The following is a 19,539-nucleotide window of genomic DNA, read 5'->3' as shown; positions in this document are numbered from 1 at the left end:
CTTGATCTCATATTGTGTTGACGGAAAAAATAACACCTTAGTGAGACCCTCAGTAACTAAGATCTTATTTAAAAATATAAAGGACTGGGGTTTTAGCTCAGGGGTAACACACCTCTGGGTTCAATTCCCAGCACCAAAAAAGGAGAAGGAGAAGGAAAAGGAGGAGAATAAGAAGAAAGAAAGAAAAGAAAAAATAATTAAATATGTGAATGAATAAATGACTCACATTCATTCACCACACCTATTTTCATGCCAAGTTTTTTCTCATCTTGGAGCCTTTGCTCTGGCTGTTCTTCTGGACCTGTAATGCCTTTCCCAAAAGTATTTACCTGAGCTACCCTTCTCTCTGTTTAGGTCCAGCAAAACTGTCAACTCCTCAAGTGGCTTCTGGGACTGTTCCATTGGAATGTCATTTCCCCTTTACCTCTGCCTCAGCACTTCATAATAGTTACCATGACCTGTAACTATATTTAATTTTGATTTCTTTTTCCTTGTCTGTCTCTTCCCCCTAATTTATCCATTCCACTCTAGCCACTAAAATAGTACCTGGCAGTAAATATTTGTGGAAAGGGCAGAAGGAAACAAAGAAATATAGTCTAAAACCAGGAGTTTTGGCTTAGGCCAGGAGTCCCAGCTGTTCTGGAGGCTGAAGCAAGAAGATCACTTGGGCCCATTTTTCAGAACAACCTGGACAACATAGCAAGACTCCCTCTCAAAAAAGAAGAGAATATTAAAAAAGAAAAGTAAAGTAAAAAAAAAATACAGACTAAATGACTAAGGGAATAATGGAATGAATGAAAGAATGAATATGAATATATACATGTTAGGCTAAATAAATAAAATGGGATAAATGAATAAAAGGGACATGGCAGGGAGGACCCCAAATTTCCACATTTGGAATATAAACAAATTGAGGTTTAGAGAGACAAAAAGACAATTATTTTATTTTTGTTTAAAAATCCTTGAGTGAAGAGAAGTAAGAAATTTTGTTAAAAAAAAAAATAAAGGGCCCAGGTGTCTCTAGGGCAAGTGTGGAGGAGACCCGTCAAGGATGACAGCATTGGAGACTAGGCGACAGGAAGCTGACAGTGGAGGGACCTGGGCTACAGGGGTGGGCACAGAACAGGTGGAGTGGGAGCCACTGGGTTGCAGGAACTCTGAGGGCAGTTCAGTCATCCCATTCATCATCTTCAAATTCATCCCCGGCCTGGTCCTCTCCTTCGTCTGGAGAAAGAGGAAGATGTGAAGTGGGACTCCAAATGGACAGTACGATTCAAAAGCCCTGGGACAGTTAGGGGGTTCCTAGGGCCTAGGAGGTGAGGACTGCCCTGAGGAACTGAAGTCCCCTGCTAGAGGGAGAGTTGGGGCAAGATAAGAATTGTAGCCAGGGGTCTGGGTTCTAGTTGGAGTTGAAATCAATAAGTACTGTAAAAAGTGTGGTTAGTCAGAATATTATTGTCACACAAAGGGTTAATGGCAATCCCTCTGCCACTAGAGAACTGAGCACAGAGCCTCTATATAACTGCATACTAAGCAAGTGCTCCAACTCTGAGCTTCATCCCCAGCCCTCCCTGTCACATAAGGGGGCAAACTTAAATGTTATTAGCAAAGGTGGGATAAATTATTATTGTTTCATGGCACAAGGTTAGGGCTGATATTGCTGACCCATAATGGGGTTCATGATAACATCATTGTCAAAAATGAGATTTGTTATACTAGTGTCATGTAATAGATTCACATTCATCTTGTGAACACTCTCTGGGATTAATGTTAATATTATTGTCAGAGTTGGAGTTCATTATATTATTGCCACATAATAGAGGTTGAAATTAATATTACTCTCTATATTGAGTTAATGACAATACCATTGGCTCATTAGGAGATTTATGTTAACATTATTGTAAAAAAACTGGGTTAGTTATGATATTATTATCACATAGTGAGTTAATGAAATCTGTTGATATGTGAAGTTAATGTCAGTATTATTTTCAAGGACAAGGTTATTGGACTGAGGATACAGCTCAGTGGTAGAGTGCTTCCCCAGCATGCATGAGGCCTGGGGTTTGATCCCCAGAGTTGCAAAAAAAGATGGAGTTCTTTTTTTTTTTTTTTTTTTTTTTTTCCCGGTACTGGGTATTGAACTCAGGACCTTGTGCTTGCAAGGCAAGCACTCTACCAAAGATGGAGTTCTTTATAACATTATCATTACACAGTGGGCTAATGTTAACTAGTACTGAATACATGGGGTTAATGCTAATATTATTGTCAAATATAGACTAATCATTATTGTCACAGAATGACTTAATGTTAACAGTGTCCAAAAGGAGATCCATGTGAATCGTCAAAAATAGGGCAAGTATCACTTTATTTTATTTTTTATATTTGTAGTGCTAGGGATGGGACCCAGGGACTCAGGGTGCTAGGCAAGCACTCTACCACTGAGTTACTCCCCCAAGCCTTAGTGTCACTATTGATAGTGACTTCTGGAGTTTTCAGCCAATACTAGCCCTGGGAACCAGGTTCATGGGCCTAGTAGAATAGGCTCACCTGAAGAGTGGATAGCTCTGCTTCTCTTCTGCATCACATGCATCAAGGCACCCACGAGCCCCTCTGAGCTCTGAGGTGGTGGCTGCAGTGCTGAGCTCTCTATGGCCCCAGGGGTCTGCAGCAAGCAAAGTTGGTACAGAGAACTTAAACCCGTGAGAGGAGCATTTCCCCCTGGCCCTCCTTTCATTATTTCTTCTCCCACACATTCCAATCCCCTTCAAGGATCCCTCCCAACCTTCCAACCTTCTTACACAACCCAAACGCTTGGCACCACAGTCAGTCCAGCCTTGTTCCCCCAACATTCTGACTTGCACTGAACACCTGGAGTTCCAGACCCCCAATTCTCCATCTTGCCAGTCCTTACCTTGTTCAGCTGAATTCCTTGCCGGATTTGATCCAAAAGTGCCCCTCGACCCCCACCAGGGGCCAGCCCCCCGCCAGGCACCAGAGTAGGAGGAGTTGGGGGAGGGACTGGCCCAACCCCTGAGCTGGGTGGTGGGGGTGGGGGTGGCGGTGGTGGGGGTGGCGCGGGAGGCCCCCCAATTCCAGGGGGCGGAGGAGGTGGTGGTCCAGTACGTCCAGTGGTTGGAGGAGGTGGTGGTGGTGGGCCCCCTCGGCCTGGGGGTGGGGGTACCCTGGGGGTTGGTGGGGGTGGGGCACCCCCCAAAGGTACAGGGGGCAATGGACCAGATCGACCCTTGTTACCCCCCACCATAGGGGGCCGCGGGGGCTGATTCCCTCCTCGGCATGGTGGTGGGGGTGGTGGAAGCGGTTCTGTGGGCAGAAAATAACCCATAACTGTGATTATTATCATTTTCTTCCAAGCTTCAGTTTTGCTCATCTGTAAAATGGGTACCCAAAGAGATCAATTCCCCTTTATGCAGCACAGAGGTTTCCACCATAATGGAGTAACTTCATTGTATCTTGGAGGCATCAACTGTTGGGGCTGGAGAGGAGTGGGTGTATAGAAAGGCAGGGCTCACCCTGACGTCTCATCTCTTGTCTCACAGCCTCCAGACCACCCTGGTCCTCAATGAAGTCGTAAATAAGTTTGGAGGTCTCTGCATCAGTGAGCTGAGCCTCACTGATTCCTGCCCTGGAGAAGAGGCTCCGTAGATCTGGATCTAGGTTGTTCACCTGCCCAGATGGAAAAAGGTCGGAGCCAGGGTGGATGAAGAAGGTGAGGAGGGATGGAGAACAGATTAGCATTGGGTCCATCCCAGGGAGGAATCTGAGAGGGATGTGGGGAGGGCAGGGCAGGGTCTGAGGGTGGGGTCTGAGCAGTGGTTCATGGAACTGTAGGTGGAAGTTGAGGGTGGAGCAGGGGACTTGGGAGTTACTCACATCGAATCCATTCTGGGGGTCCCAGCCCACGTGGCTGACATGTCTAAAGGAGATAAGAAGAAGACTCCAGTGAAGTCCTGCTACCCTACCTTCCTAGTTCTGAAGCCCCCTTGCTCTCTCCTGCCCAGAGGGACATGGAAGGTCCAGAATGAGTAAATGAGTCTAAATGAGTGTGAGCGGGAGTTAGGGAATTAGAAGGGTACATAGTTTTGGGGGCTAGTTTGTCCATTCATCCCTCTTTCTACCATAGGTTTACCCATTCACATATCCACCTATTCATTCATATTCATCAAACCACTGACCTGTCCATATATCTGCACCCCACACACCTGCTCACATATCTGTTTACCCATTTGTCCACCAACCTGTCCTTTCATACACTTGTCCATCTAAACATGTACCCATCTTTCTATCCATGTAGTCATTTTTCTACCCATTCAACCATATACTTCTGTTCACTTATCTGTTAAAGTGTTCATTTGTCTATATATCTGTCTGCCTATTGATCTCCATCCACCTTGTCTGTGAACCAGTCAGCCTGCATATCAATCTGTCTGTATACTCATCTATTCATCCATCCATCTATATACCCATTTCCCATCAACCCATCTACCCATCCATCTAATCACCTATCCATCTATCCCTCCCTCCCTCCCGTCCTTCCTTTCTCTTTCTTTCTTTCCTTCTTTCCTTCTTTATTTCTCTATCCATTCACCCACCCAGCCCATCCTACATTCACTCAGCTATCAATCTATTCATATGCTCTCTACCCCCAGGGATCTGTGGGTCCCTGTGACAGAAGTTCTTACTTGAATCCACTGGGGGCACCAATATCAGCCTTGCTGATCTTCTTCTTCCCTGAACGTTTCTTATCAGCTGGGCCAGGGCCAGGTGCCGGGAGCCCACGATATCGTGAACTTGTGATATCAGGGTTCTGGATGTCCACTGTCACCAGCCCCAGGGACAGTGGGCCAGCTGGTGGGCCTGTGGTGAAAAATAGGGTGAATGGACCATTGACCAACATATCTACCAGCCAAAGCATAGGGAAAAGAAATGGAAAGACTGTAGGGGTAGTTGCTATGTGGGTTTGATGATCACGGAGGGAGTGGGTGAGGGACCTAAGTAGGGTCTATGGAAAAATGGGTGGATCCAGAAAACCATTCATTCATTCATTCATTCATTCATTCACTCATGCTTATCACTTAAGAATTGGCTCATTCATTCCTGGATTCATTGACTAATTAATTTAATATATTATTCATTCACTCACTCATTCATTTACTCATTTGCTTTCTTCTCTGGCTAGAATATTATGTCATTTATTCATTGTTCATTCACTCGGTCATCCATGTATTCATTCATTTATCTACATACCCCTTCACCTATCTATGTATGACTATATATCCATACATTTATATTTCAACCTCCCATCCGTTCTCTTCTCCCCCCACTTAGCCATCTGTCTGCCACCAATCCATCCAACCATGCATCTGCTTATCCATCCACATATCCATCCATCCACCCACCTCTTCATGCACTTATGTACCCACCCAGCTACTTCACTGATGTACTCCCCACCCACCCATCCATTCAGAGACTCAGAAAAGAATTGGCACTTACCACCTTGGTCTCCACCCGGATGTGGGGGCAGGGGTGGGAGCCCTCCTCTTCTCTCTGGGAAGATGGAATAAGTTGAGAGCTGTCACAACCTTGCCACGAGTTCCTGGGATAGCCCCTTATTACCCCTACTTGCACTGGAGGACTCACCTTCATTAGCTGGTGCTGGTGGTGGAGGTAGCTGACGTCTGTCTGCAGCTAGACAGGTGGATTGGGAGTCAGAACCATGAAAAGGGTGTTTCTAGCTTCCCACCTGTGTAATTACCTCCTCCCAATCTCTGCCTTCCCCTAAGACCTCCTCACCTCCACTTTGCCTCTGACTCCTTTTTTGTATCTTCTCCTGCACCAGGGTCCGAAAGGCCAAGGCCTCACCCTCGTCTGCAAAGTTCAGCCCCACTTGGCAGTCCTGCACATGTATTGGGGTCAGTGGCCTTCCAGTCCCCCACACCTTTCCCATCTTCTCCCCACACCCCAAATAATGCCCAAGGATCATTTGGCCACTTACGTCTCCAGCAAATGTGTGAAAGAAGGGGGTGGGAGTGAAGTAAACCAGCTGCGAGTACAGTTCCTGTTCCCAGAGCAGCCGGCCAGCCTGAAGAGAAGCAGGGTGGGAGTCAGCTGGCACTGAGGCACACTCTGGGTGTCAGTCCTTTATTATCTAGCCATGGAGTGTGATGTCCTGATTTGGGGCCTCAGGCTCTGATTTGGAGATTTTTAGCTCAGGATCAGAGTTGGGGTTCTAGGTGTCAGATATGGAGAGTTGGGATTCAGACTACTCAGATACTGCTGAGAATCAAATACTATTATGAGAAATTTAGATTGGAGGTTCAGGGCCCTGTGAGAATTTAGAACTCCAGGCCTAGGAAAATTCAGAACGTTGAATTTAGAACAAGTGACAGATAAAATAATAGTGCTCATTTTTTTTTTGAGTTTGTGGAATAGATTAGGCTTACGAGTGTATTATATATTTGGGTTTAGAGGCCTTGATAGGAGACCTTAGGGTCAGTCATCCCAGATTTAGAAAGGCAAAACTGAGGGGCACATGCCACTCCCAGCAACTCGGGAGAATGAGGCAGGAGGATCACAAATTGAAGACCAACCTGGGCAACTTATCGAGACCTGTTTCAAAATAAAATAAAAATGGGTGGGGATATAGCTCAGGGGTAATGCATCCCTGGAAAACTGAGTTTAGGATCTGGATAGGTCTTTGGTTCTGGGGCTCAGGGTTATCTGTCAGAGAATTCAGACTGTGGACACAGATCTTGTTTTGCAGGTTAAGAACTGGGGCTTGCATATCCAGTGGGGCACAGAGTCACCTGAAGTCCATAAAGGCGAATAAAGTAGGACTTCTGGGGGTTATCCTTCACGAAGCACACAGCCCCACAGTGTTCCATGGTCCAATGCTCAGCTCCAGGGGGCAGCGCCAGGTACAGCTGAACAACTGCAGTGGCCAGTGTCTGGGAGGGGAGAGTAGGAGTCAGTGGAGTCTGGTCAGGGGTAGTCAAAGAGTTGTGGAGCCAGGCCTGATCCATCCTTGCCCATGGCTGTCATGGGCCCAGAGGAGGAGCTATAGCCAGAGGGAAGGCAAGTAGACAGTGATATCTTCCTGGGATGAATGAGTGGATCCTAGGAGATGAGATGGAGGAGAGGGAAAGGAGAAGAGGGAGTATGGTAAGAAAAAGGAGCATCAAGAAAGGATGGGGAAGAGAAGGACATAGGAGAGGAAGAGGAGCTAGAGAGGAAGAGGAGGGACGGGAGGGTGGAAGGGAGGGCCAGGACTTCAACTCACCCAGCATTTTCGGCCAAGCATCTCGAAGAGTCGCTGGTTTTCATGGTCCTGGAGGAGGGTGGAGGGAATGTTCTGCTGAGCTGTTGGTCCCCCTCGGCCCCCAGACCTGCTCCCCACAGGACCCCCACTCATAGTGCCTTCTGCTCTTGTCCTCTCCGGTTAGGCTCTGGGTGTAGGGTAAGAAGAGGAACTTCCGCAGTGAGCAAGGGAACAGGAAGTGCAAAAAAACCACAAGGGAAACAAGTCCTCCAAGGGCCCCTCAATGGGCCTGGTCTCCTCCTCCCTTGGACAGGCTTGGGCCCTCCTCCATTTGACTGACTAGACCCATCTTTTTGATCAGTTCAGTCCTTCTCTTAATCTCTTAAGGCCCATTTCCTCTGGCTGGCTCAGACCCACCTCCCTTTGGCTGGCAGCAAGAACTGAACCATCTGAGCACCTGTGCAGGGCTGGATTTGTCAAGAGTAGTCATGTGGCAGGGTGACCTCCTTCCTCCCCAGACCACCCGGTCAGCTTGGGGTTAAATCTCAAGGGCCCTAATCATGAAGAGTTACTTCATTACAATTTTTCTTTTAATTATATAGTGAGCCCCTGTAATCCCATCCCTATTCTGAGCCCCTACCCCCACCCTGGACATTGCTAACAATGTATAAGCAAGCCCCACTCACTTCTCCAACCCTTACCCTTGCCTCCCTGTAGCTCCCAAATTACTTTCTGTGTATCATCCCCTTTCTAAAAGGAAGGAGGTATTGGGGGTGTAGCTTAGTCATAGAGTGCTTTCCTAGCATGTATGAAGTTCTAGGTTCAATCCCTAGCACCACACACACAAAAAGGAACTTTGTAGCATATACAAATGCTGAAGCAACATCTCATTGAGTTCTGTTTTTTTTTTTTTTTTTTCTTTAGTATTGGGGATTGAACTCAGGGGTACTCGGCCACTGAGCCACATCTCCAGCCCTATTTTGTATTTTATTTAGAGAAGAGTCTCACTGAGTTGCTTTGTGCCTTGCTTTTGCTGAGGCTGGCTTTGAACTCGAAATCCTCCTATCTCAGCCCCCACCCCCAGCCACTGGGATAACAGGCATGTGTCATCACGCCTGGCTAGTTGAGTTATTGAAGTTTTTTATTCTTCCAGTGCTGGGTACTGAACCCAGGACCTCACACATGCTGGGAAAGCACTTTTCCACTGAGCTATAGCCCTGGCCCTTTAAAAATAATGTTTTTTCCCCAGAACTGAGGAATGAACCCAGGATACTTTACCACTGAACTACATCCCAGGCCCCCCCACACTTTTAGAGACAAGATCTTACTAAGTTGCCCAGGCTGGCCCCCAATTTGCAATTCTTCTGACTCAGCCTCCTGAGTAGCTGGAATCGTGGGTGTGTACCCAAACCCTCTTATTTTTTTAAAAATATTTTTAGTTGTCAATGGACCTTTATTTTATTTATTTATATGTGGTGCTAAGGATCAAACCCAGTGCCTCACATATGCTAGGCAAGTGCTTTTCCATTAAGCCACAATCCCAGCCCCCCACTTAGTTTTTGAACTTTTTGAAAGTATGTAATATTTGGAGAATTGCTTTTTCCTCATTTAATATTGTACTTTTGTCTTTTTTACTTTTGGTGCTAGGGATTGAACCTAGGGCCTTGCACATGCTAAGCATATACTCTATCCCTGATAAGGATAAGGATATACTCTATCCTTCTAATTTTGTCATAACACTCATGTAGCATTTAATGTGTGTACCAGGCACCATTCTAATCCCTTTGTATCAGAAGTCTTTTAAATCATTGAAATCCTCATAACAGCCTATGGGATACACACTATTATCATGTCCATTTTACAGATGACGAAACTGAAACTCAGAGTGGTTAAATAGTTTTCTCAATAGTATCCAGCTAGCAAGTACAGAGCCCAGATTGCAAGCAGGGCAATGGGGTGTGTGGTGCACTTTTTTCCCTTTGTTCATGCCTTCTCTCCTATGTATATCACAATTCATATTTGATTGTAGAGGTAGCTGTTCCTTGTCATTGCTGTATGGTATTTTATGGTGTGAATGTGCCATCTGTTTATCCACAGACTCCTGTTAACAGATTTTAACTGAACATGGTGGCACATGCCTCTAATTCCAGTGACTCAGGAGGCTGAGGCAGAAGAATTGCAAGTTCATGGCCATCCATAGCACCTTAGTGAGACCCTATTTCAAAATAAAAAATAAAAAGGACTGGGGATGTAGCTCAGTGGCAAAGTACCCCTGGATTCATTCTCTAAAACAAAAGAAAACAACAACAACAACAACAAAAACAGATTTTGAGGCATTTCTGGTTCTTTCTGTTGTGAGCAATGCTACATGGTCCACATTGACATGCAAACGCACACAAGGGTAATCAGTGGCTTCAGGGTTTGCATGTCTCTAAATTTTCCAGGTAATGTCAGATGGTTTCCCCAAGTGAATGCCAGTTCAGTCCCCTGCCTCCCTGGGTCAGTTTCCCCATCCATGAAATAGACCACCTGGGGATATGAAATTCTTAGGTACAAGGACAGCACTTTGGGAGCTGAGCAGGTCTGGGATGTGACTGACACTCCCAAGCAACTGAAAGTGAAACAGCACATCTTTTTTTTTTTTTTTTTTTTTTTTTTTTTTTTTTTTGGCGGTACTGGGGATTGAACTCAGGGCCTTATGCTTGCGAGGCAAGCACTCTACCAGCTGAGTTATCTCCCCAACCCAACACAGCACATCTCTTGAATGGCCCACAGGCCTGCCTGGAAACCTCTTGGCTCCACACGCCTGCAGATTCAGAGCCTTTGTCCTGAACCTAGGCTCAAAGCTCCTTCTGGTATGGCAGCTCCAACCTCCCTCCCATCTCTTCCCTTGCCAGCTCAGCTTATGGTGCCCCCACCTCACTGGGTTATCTCACACCTCCAGACCTGGAGCCCCTTCCAATCTGTTGATGACAGCAAGTCCTACTTGGGCATTAAAAAACCATTATGGGTTGGGGGTGTGGCTCCATGGTAGAGCACTTGCCTAGCATGTGGCAAGGTCCTGGGTTTCGTCCCTAGCCCCACAAAAATATTAAAAGTGGGGTTGGGGTTGTGGCTCAGTGGTAGAGTGCTTGCCTGGTACTTGTGAGGCACTGGGTTCGATCCTTAGCCCCACATAAAAAAATAAATATATAAAATAAAAGGTATTGTGTCCATCTCCAACTAAAAAATAAAAAAAAATTAAAAGTAAAATTTATATGTATTTTAAAAGTCAGGGCTGGGGTTGTAGCTCAGTGGTAGAGCGCTTGCCCAGCATGCATGACGCCCTGGGTTCAATTCTCAGCCCCATATATAAATAAAATAAAGATCCATTGACAACTAAAACAATAATTAAAAAAAAAAGTCTTTGCATTCACTCCCTGCCCTCCCTGTACTGGGAATTGAACCCAGGGGCACTCTGCCCCTGAGCTACATCCTCAGCCCTTTTATACTTTTATTTTGAAGAAGTGTCTAGCTGAATTGCAGAGGCTGGCCCTGAACTTGGACTTCTCCTGTATCACCGTCACCAAGTCACTAGGATTACAGGCATGAGCCACCCAAGCTGGCACAAACCCATCCTGGTGGGTGTTTGACGATTGTTCTTGGTTCCCAGGAAAGATTCTCTGACATTCACATATGTGACCACTTTGGCACAGAAGCCTTACAGTTTTGGGGGAGCAAAGTTTTGTTTCTTCTTGCCCAGTGTATCAGCATACACTTGACTGTGTTAAATTGGGAGTCACAATGTGGCCTTGGAACCCTGAAATCAACTGTCAGGTAAGAGTATGTTGTGATATCAAGATGGTATCACTCCAATACTATATGGGAACTGTGATTGAATAGTCACCCTAGTAGGAAAGGATAAAGGTGTAAAAATGGATATAAAGTGCATTTAAACATAGCATTTAATTTGTTTATACAAGTAAGGCTTGCTAAATAAATAGAGTAATTCATTTTGACAGGAGGCTATTGTTTTTATATTGTGTAATAACTAGCTTACTCTGAAGAGAACTTGGTCAAACAATAAAATATATTGTTACTAAAAAAAAAAAGATGGTGTCACTCAAAAGAGCCAATATACCTGTTTTTAGTTTGTGGATCATCCTGTTGAGAATCCTGCAGGTTTTAGTTAATTTCCTCCATGTCAGAGTTGACCTTTGAAAAGCTAAGTGCTTAGTGTAACATGTCCACCCCCTCTGTCAATTTTTCTTCTTTAGTGCAGCAACAGGAGGATCTATTGACTTTTACAATGACCTTTTGGGAGGGGAGTTTGGAAGTTATAAAATGTTATAGGTTGTTGCCCATGTCCTACTGGAAGTAACTGTTTTTGAAAAGTATCTTATAAAGCTGGATACAAATTGGCTTGTGGGCAGGAAGGTCATTCTCTACCCAAAGTCTGAAGATATTTTTCACTGCCTTGTAAAAATTTATAGTTCTACTCTTCATATTTGTCTTTAGTCTGCCCTGATTTTTTGAAAAGTATGAAGTAGAAATTCAATATAATTTTTTGGAGGGTACCAGGGATTGAACTCAGGGGCACTTGACCACTGAGCCTCATCCCCAGTCCTATTTTGTATTTTATTTAGAGACAAGGTCTCACCAAGTTGCTTAGTACCTTGCTTTTGCTGAGGCTGGCTTTGAACTCTCGATCCTCCTGCCTCAGCCTCCCAAGCTGCTGGGATTACAGGTGTGTGCCACCGCGCCCAGCTCAAAATAATATTTTTTCCTTAGGGATAAGTGGTGGTTCCAGTGCCATTACTGAAAGGTTTATTTTTCCCCACTCATCTGTAACACTGACTCTTTTGTAATTCCAGTTCCTGTGTAATTGTTATCTGTTAATGTTTCTTTTTTCATGACTCATTGGTCAATTTGTCTAACCTTGCAGCAGCGCTGTATAGTCCTAATTACTGCAACTTTAGAAAAATGTCTTAATAAAAACCAAGATGCCTCCACATTTCATCATGACATTGAACAACCCCATCTCCAACATCATTACCAAATTTTTCTGTCTTGGCTATTTTAGTCATTTGCTCATCTATACAGCTGCTATGATTAGACTGACAAGTTCTAAATCAAATATAACATTTTGGAATTTAAAAAATAAAGTATGTGGCACAAAGTGGACACTCAAATGTGTTGAAGGAATGAATGAGAGATTAATAATAATGTCTAATTTGATTTGGTGTTTCCTTAGATTTTTCTAAGTGTCTTACATGTATTAGCTAATTTAACATTCACAGATGACCCAGTGGGGCCAACATGACTGTTATTACCATTTTCCTGATGGGGAACCTGAGGCCCATAGAAGTTCAGGTAATTTGCTCAAGTCACACAGCTTGTGAGTGGCTGGAGCTGTGGCCAGTTATTTGAGAAATGTTTTCTAAACTATTAGGTGTCACATCGGGAACAGGATAAAATCATCATGTCTTCTGTGTCTTTCATTCTCTATCTAACTCCTTTCTCTGCCTCCAGATTTATCCCATTTAACTCTACATCAGGGGATGCTTAACCTCTGCTACATTTCCTGATTGCTTTTTTTTTTTTCAGTGCTGGGGATTGAACCCAGGGCCTTGTGCTTGCGAGGCAAGGACTCTATCAACTAAGGTACATCCCCAGCCTCCTGATTGCTTCTTACATTAACATTTAAAAGTTGTTTGTTTCTGTTCTTATTTATAAGTAGCAGACAGGTATAAAATGTATGTTTTTCTCCAAATAAAAACATAAAACATATTAATATTATCTTTAGTCCCTACTAGAATAAGGTTTCCAGTGATGTATTAATCATTTCAGTATTATTTTTCATATTGCTTTTATCACTGGATTACTCTGTTGACCTGCATCAATAATTTAGAACTGGTTCATTTGACTTTTTTAGGTCCCCATGAGCTCTTGCTTTTCCACACTTGATGTTAGTACTTATGGAGGTGATGCCTTCAAAGGCACTTTGCTCTCCTGGGCCTTCGGATAGACTTAAAAACCATAGAAACCTTAATGCAGCTTCTCTGGTCTAATGCAAGTCAGTCCACCACAGCTGGAAGCAGAAGTTCTAATCTAATTTTTAGTAGTACAGTGAAATCCAGGAACCCTCAAGAACCAGGACACACCCAATAACTTTCATGCATCTGGTGCTCCCCTATCACCTACCCTTCCCCGTACCCCAGGGGTCACTAGGTGGAGAATAAAATAAGCTTTTATTTTTTTATTTTTGGTTTTTAGTTGTAGATGAACACAATACCTTTATTTATTTTTTTATATGGTGCTAAGGATCAAACCCTCAAGAGACCTAGGCGTAGGGAGTATCCATCTGTCCTTTAGGACCAAACTGAAGCCCAATGGCAATATTCACATGGCTGCATCATTCTTCTCTCCTTACCTTCCTGTTCCTCATGGCTCTCTGTACCCATGACTAAGGAATGTCTCTTGGGGACAGGTTTGACCTAAGGAAACATCATTTCCCAACCCCCAGACTCAATGCTTCCCATTAAGAAATGTTTTGGAAGACCTTTTACTACCCTTAAGTGGCATTCATGGATGTTACAAATCTTGGTGGTATGGGGCTGCTGCCTGCATCAGGCTGTCCATTCAATGCGGAAACACACCTACGTGTCATGGTAACAACCAAAACATACCTACCAAGAATCCCCCAGACACCCACCCCCAGAGCTGGCAGGTTTTTCTGTTTTTTCACTGCAGTGTCTTCATCACCTAGCACAGGTTGCTGCATGCAATTCATAGATAATCACACAGTCTAGGTATCTAGCTGTGATTTACTACCCTCTTCCTATAAGGCTTCCCTGTCCTCTCTCCACTCCCCCTGCCTGGAGATAGAGGGAAGAAAAACAGTGCCCAGGGGTCAGGCCCCTCCCATATATGTATCAAAATTCTTCACAGAGTCTATGGACAAATGGAGCTCTTTGGAGATGGAGATGGGTGAGGACTGGGCAAATACAGAAAAAGAGACATCTTTAACAATAAGAGTGGCTCAGTGCTTTGTACCAGAGCCTGGAGCCCTCCAGTCTGGCCCTGCTCTGGCTCTGGCCCTTCTCAGCTGTACACCTTCTGGTAAGCTTTGTGTGCCTCAGTTCTCTCATCCACAAAGTGAAGATAATAATAGTTAAGTTCGTTGTGATAACTGAATGAGATCATACATGTAAAGTGATTAGGACAGAGCTTGACCCATGTTATAATTATGCAGTATATTTTTTTTTATGAAATAGTTGAGTAACAGATACATGAACTATCTTCCCTTCCGCCTAGCATTACCCCCAAGCCCCTCCCCACACCTCTCCATCACTTTCAGGTCCCACCACCACTGGTGAATGGCCAGAGACCAGAATACATAACCACATTCACACTGCCTCTTCTTTACTTTTCCCTCCTGCAAAGCCCATGTCAGAGGTTCATTTTGTCAGGCCCAGCCAGACTCCTCTAGGGGTGTGACACGATCTCCCTAGGGTTCCAAACATCACGTGTTTCCCACCCTACACCCCCACCTGTACAGCAAAGTACTAGCACAGGCACGAAAATACATTGCCCATATCCACCAACTCTTCCTGCCTCAGTCTGTGTGCCCAAAGGGGTGATCACACTCAGGTGTGAAGCTACCACCTTCCAAACCCATTTGTGACCACAGAAATGAGAATTAAACAGGCAGGAATAAACCGTGCCAGGTGTGGGGAGGAAAGCTCAAATGGAACAGCACACCCAGCATCGTACCACTGCAGAGGAGCAGCCATTTTGTAACATACCATTTTGTGTTTGGGGGAGGAGTGCGGAATACAGTGAAGAACTACTCCGTCCCCACAATGGGACCGGCCTGTTAGTCCCTGGACCCTGTCCTGTTCTCCTTACTCCCACCTGCCTTAGGTGGATCTCACTCTTCGGTCAGCCCCCGGCTTCGCTCCCATCTGCCATGTTAACCTCGCTCACCCTGTATTTCTCAAATTTGAACCAGCTCGCAATGTACTTGAACAGGCAATTGGCTCAGCAAGCTGTCGTAGGCTCCGATTGGTCGATGGCTGAATTATGGTCCCTATTATTCTCAGAAGCTGCACAGCTCCGGGAATTGTTGCCGCTTTGCGCGCTGTGCTCCCATTGGTCACTGCTTCGGGGCATGCGCAGTGGTGTCAGCCCTTTGCTCTTGCTCGGAGGAATCCCGGCTTTGGGGATTTCACTCCGTGAGTTCGAACATCAAATATTGAGTGTAAAGTTTACCTCTGAAGAGGAAGAATGGGATGTTTACTGTCAGAAGTTAGTGAGATCACACACCAGGACGTGGCACTTCCATCGTAACCTCTGAAACAAACCCAAGAGGGGTTTATTGTCTGCATCCAGCTGTTCTTAAATTCTTTATTCTCTAGTTTCTAACACCGAAAGGTTGCTTTTTGTTTGAATCTTCTGGAATGGGATCAGCACAGTGGGTGTTTGGTGAACAGTGTATGGTATTTAGATACAATGCACCAAGGTTATATTAACTTTTCTTTTTTTGACAAAACCGATACAAAATTTTCAACAGTTAAAAAAAAGTCCACTTTACAAATAATCAGTAATGTCTTAAGAGGAAATCAATTCAGAGAGAGGTGGGGAAATCACGTAAAGTCACTTGACAAACCCCACCAAAAACAAACAGTGGAGAGGTTATGGAAAAAGAATTCTTACCCGAACTAACACTAAGCCCTTCCCCTACAGGGGACTGTTAAATATTTCAGAATTTGCCTGGTTCAGGAATTAGCTTCTGACTCGCGTTCGAGTTGTGCACATCAATCCAGGGATGAACTACCAGCCAGATGGCATGGCAATCCTAGTCCCTCAAGATTGAGGAATAAGCCAGGGGAGGTGTAGCATCCCTGCAATCCCAGTGACTTGGGAGGCTGAGGCAGGAGAATATCAAGTTTGAGTCCAGCCTCAACAACTTAGTGAGGCCCTAAGTAAACTGGTGAGATCCTGTATTAACATAAAAAGTAGAAAGAGATGAGGACTTAGGTCAGTGGTAAAACACTCGGGCTTCAATCCCAAGTACAAAAGTGAGAGAGAGAGAGAGAGAGAGAGAAATTGAGAAATGAAGTAAATGGGGGGATTTGAAACAATTTAAGGACAACTTCACAAGGAGAGTAAAGGTTGAAAGTCTGTCCCCTTCCTCCTTTTCCCCCTTCCCCCACCTGGAGGATACCAAGGAAACCTAAAATAGAGATAGCTCCCTACTCAGGTCTGTCTACTAACTCAATTTACATATGTATGTCACCTGGCTTTTGTTTCTATAAAGTATAACAGCTTGTATAAAGTTTAACAGACCTAACTGTGGTATATATATATATATATATATATATAATGGAATATTACTCAGCCATAGGATACTGGAACAAAAGAATGGATATTAGCACACACAAAAAAAACAATAAAAGTTAAATAAGGTCTGAAGCTTTGTTGGCATTGTACCTGTTAACTCCATAGCTCTGATTGTTTTACTACAGATACTCAAGGTGATACCATTAAGAGAAGATAGATGGGTGGGCAGTAAATCTCTGTACTATTTTTATAACTTCCTGTAAATCTAAAATTAGCTCAAAATAAAAAGTTCAATAATGACAGCAAAAAAAAAAACAAAACAAAACAAAAAAAAAACCTTCTTTAACAGTATCTTGAAGTGACCTATTCATTATTTGTTAATTTTAAAAGCTATGCTTTTCTAACAAGCCTTAAAGGGCCTGGGATGTAGCTCAGTTGGTAGAGCACTTATCTAGCTATGCCCAAAATCCTGGGTTCATTCCCCATAAACTGCCAATTTTTTTTAAAGCCATCTTTGCCAAAGTGTGTTTAGAAGAATAAACACTTTCCCCAGTTCTCCACATGCAGAGCACCATCAACAAACCTATCCCTTTCCCAGACCCAGGGTAAATATTTATTTAGTGTGTTCTTGCATACTTAAATTGGAACTTTTTTTTTTTGTACTGGGAATTGAACCCAGGGAGACTTAACCACTGAGCCACATCCCCATCCCTTTTTAAATTTTTTTAAATTTTGAAATAGGGTCCCACCAGTTGCTTAGGGCTTCGCTAAATTGCTGAGGCTGGCTTTGCACTTGAGATCTTCCTGCCTCAGCCTCCTGAGCCACTGAGATTACAGGCATGCACCACCATGCCTGTCTTGAATTGGAACTTTCAGGATCAATTTTCCTGTTGGTATTCTACCTGGTTTGTAGAACGAAATTATTTGATGTGTAATGGACTGGCATTTGTAGTGACTATTTATTTGATCAACTGTCATCAGTAGCTGAACATTTAAGGTCTTCTTAGTCCACTCTTCCTTCAGTTTAGAAAGCCAAAATAAATTTTACTTTAAACTGGATCTTTGCCAAAAATGAGAGATCTGCCTAGCTTTAATATGGGGCTGGGTGGATTTTTTTTTTTTGGCAGTACTGGGGATCGAACCCTGGGCCTGTGCATGCAAGGCAAGCACTCTACTGACTGAGCTATCCCCCCAGCTCCCCTCATAACTTCTTGAGAGTCCTTTTTCAGACATCTGTTGAACTTCTGTGGCATACCAGATGCTTTATATACGTTGTCTCATTTAACCCCAAGACAAATTCAGAAGTACCTGCTTTTATGCTCATTTCAATGGTGAGTAATCCAAGATTGAATTTAGGTGACTTTATTGTTCAGGGTCACACAGCCTGCACAAACAAAGCTGAGCTGTATCCTCAGAAATCTGGACCCCGACCTCTCCTCTTCTCTCATCCCATTCATCTATCAAAGTCTTCTTTATAGGAAGGGGATGTGGGGAGGGGAGCATAAGGGAGAGCAGTGAGGAATGGATATGATCAGAGCATGTTATATGCATATGCCACAATAAATCCCATTATTCTGTATAATTAATATTCACTAATAAATAAAAAATAAAATAGACAAATATTTCTAAAAACTCCTTTTTATCTTAGCTGAGACCTCAATTTCCCCAGGATCCTTCCCCAATGCTCAAATTCAGGTTCTGTGCTTCTGTTGTCTGCTTCCACATTTACCTGGACTGAGCACAGCATGTTTACTACAAGCCCACACATCACTTCTCTGTAATCCCTAAGTGACCAAAGGACTTTCTGGCCATATTTCACAGTTTGAGGCATGTAGTAAGTGATCCAGAATTAGTTGTTGGAGCCAGGCATGGTAGTGCATGCCTATAATCCCAGTGGCTCGGGAGGCTGAGGCAGGAAGATCGTGAGTTCAAAACCAGCCTCAGCAAATTAGGAAGGCCCTAAGCAACTTAGCAAGACTTTGTTTCAAAATTTAAAAAGAATGAGCTGGGATGTGGCTCAGTAGTTAAGTACCCCTGGGCTCAATCCCTGATCCAAAAAAAAAAAAAAAAAAAAAAAAAGAATTAGCTGTTGGATGAGTGAATAAATGAATGTGTGAATGTGTCTTGGGGTGTGGCTCAATGAGGCACAGTAATTGCCTCACATGTGCAAGGCCCTGCATTTTGCTCCCAACACCCCATATAAATGAGTGAATGATGCACTCTGAAAGTTCCCCAATAGTCTCCTTTGCCCCTTTTCATAGATCCAGGTCCATTCTTAGCCCCCTGGGTAGGGGGACAGGATACTAAAATGGGTACAGTGATAAAGAAACAATACAGAGGGGCTGGGGAGATAGCTCAGTTGGTAGAGTGCTTGCCTTGTAAGCATCAAGGCCCTGGGTTCGATCCCCAGCACCAAAAAAAAAAAAAAAGAAAAGAAACAATGCAGAAAACAACTGATGGCTATGCAACGTGCCCTGGGCTGGAGGAGAGATGAGCCATGCTTTAGCAATCAGGAGAGGGCTATGCTATAGTCTGAACGTGTCCCCTCCAAAAGCCAAATGCTCAAATCCAATCCTCACTGTGATATTAGGAGGTGGATCTATTGAGGTGTGAATACATCATGAGCAGACCTCCTAACTGCGATTAGTACTCTCATCAAAGAGAACCCAGAGAACTACTTGCTCCTTCAGCCATGTGAGGACACAAGGGGAAGGTGCCATCTATAAACCAATAAGCAGCCTTCACTAGATAACAGTATTTGCCAGTATCTGCCAGTACCTGGATCTTGGACTTTCCCTCCTCCATATGTGAAAATCATACTTCTGTTGTTTATAAGCCACCCCATCTGTGGTATTCTTATGGCAGCCCTAACAGGCAGGATGGAGAGAATGCTGGGGGAGGAAAATCCACTGGAGAAGAGGCAAATTCAAAAAAAGTTT

General features: G+C 44.1%; 1 protein-coding gene across 1 annotated transcript; it reads right to left on the bottom strand.

The window, feature by feature from the left end:
• Nucleotides 1-949: 949 nt before the first annotated feature.
• Nucleotides 950-7,459, bottom strand: Was (WASP actin nucleation promoting factor). The gene is made up of 12 exons (XM_047536049.1): nt 7,298-7,459; nt 6,825-6,965; nt 6,014-6,100; nt 5,812-5,914; nt 5,659-5,706; nt 5,512-5,565; nt 4,701-4,875; nt 3,892-3,934; nt 3,531-3,684; nt 2,912-3,321; nt 2,548-2,662; nt 950-1,224 (listed from the first exon to the last, which is right to left on the bottom strand). The coding sequence occupies exons 1-12, from the start codon at nt 7,427-7,429 to the stop codon at nt 1,169-1,171; spliced, it is 1,518 nt and encodes a 505-aa protein (XP_047392005.1). The 5' UTR covers nt 7,430-7,459; the 3' UTR covers nt 950-1,168.
• Nucleotides 7,460-19,539: the final 12,080 nt, after the last annotated feature.

The sequence above is a fragment of the Sciurus carolinensis genome, chromosome X (assembly GCF_902686445.1).
Source record: "Sciurus carolinensis chromosome X, mSciCar1.2, whole genome shotgun sequence".
Lineage (NCBI taxonomy): Eukaryota > Metazoa > Chordata > Mammalia > Rodentia > Sciuridae > Sciurus > Sciurus carolinensis.
The sequence above is the reverse complement of the archived record's forward strand: the minus strand, read 5'-3'. Positions and strand labels throughout refer to the sequence as shown.

Excerpts from the sequence above, each read along its gene's own strand:
- Was (XM_047536049.1), bottom strand. The coding sequence starts at position 7,429 with ATGAGTGGGGGTCCTGTGGGGAGCAGGTCTGGGGGCCGAGGGGGACCA. Across the intron at positions 5,707-5,811 it reads GAGTCAGAGGCAAAGTGGAG|CTGCAGACAGACGTCAGCTA; the intron begins GTGAGGAGGTCT and ends CCACCTGTCTAG. Across the intron at positions 3,935-4,700 it reads GGTGCCCCCAGTGGATTCAA|ACATGTCAGCCACGTGGGCT; the intron begins GTAAGAACTTCT and ends TATCTCCTTTAG.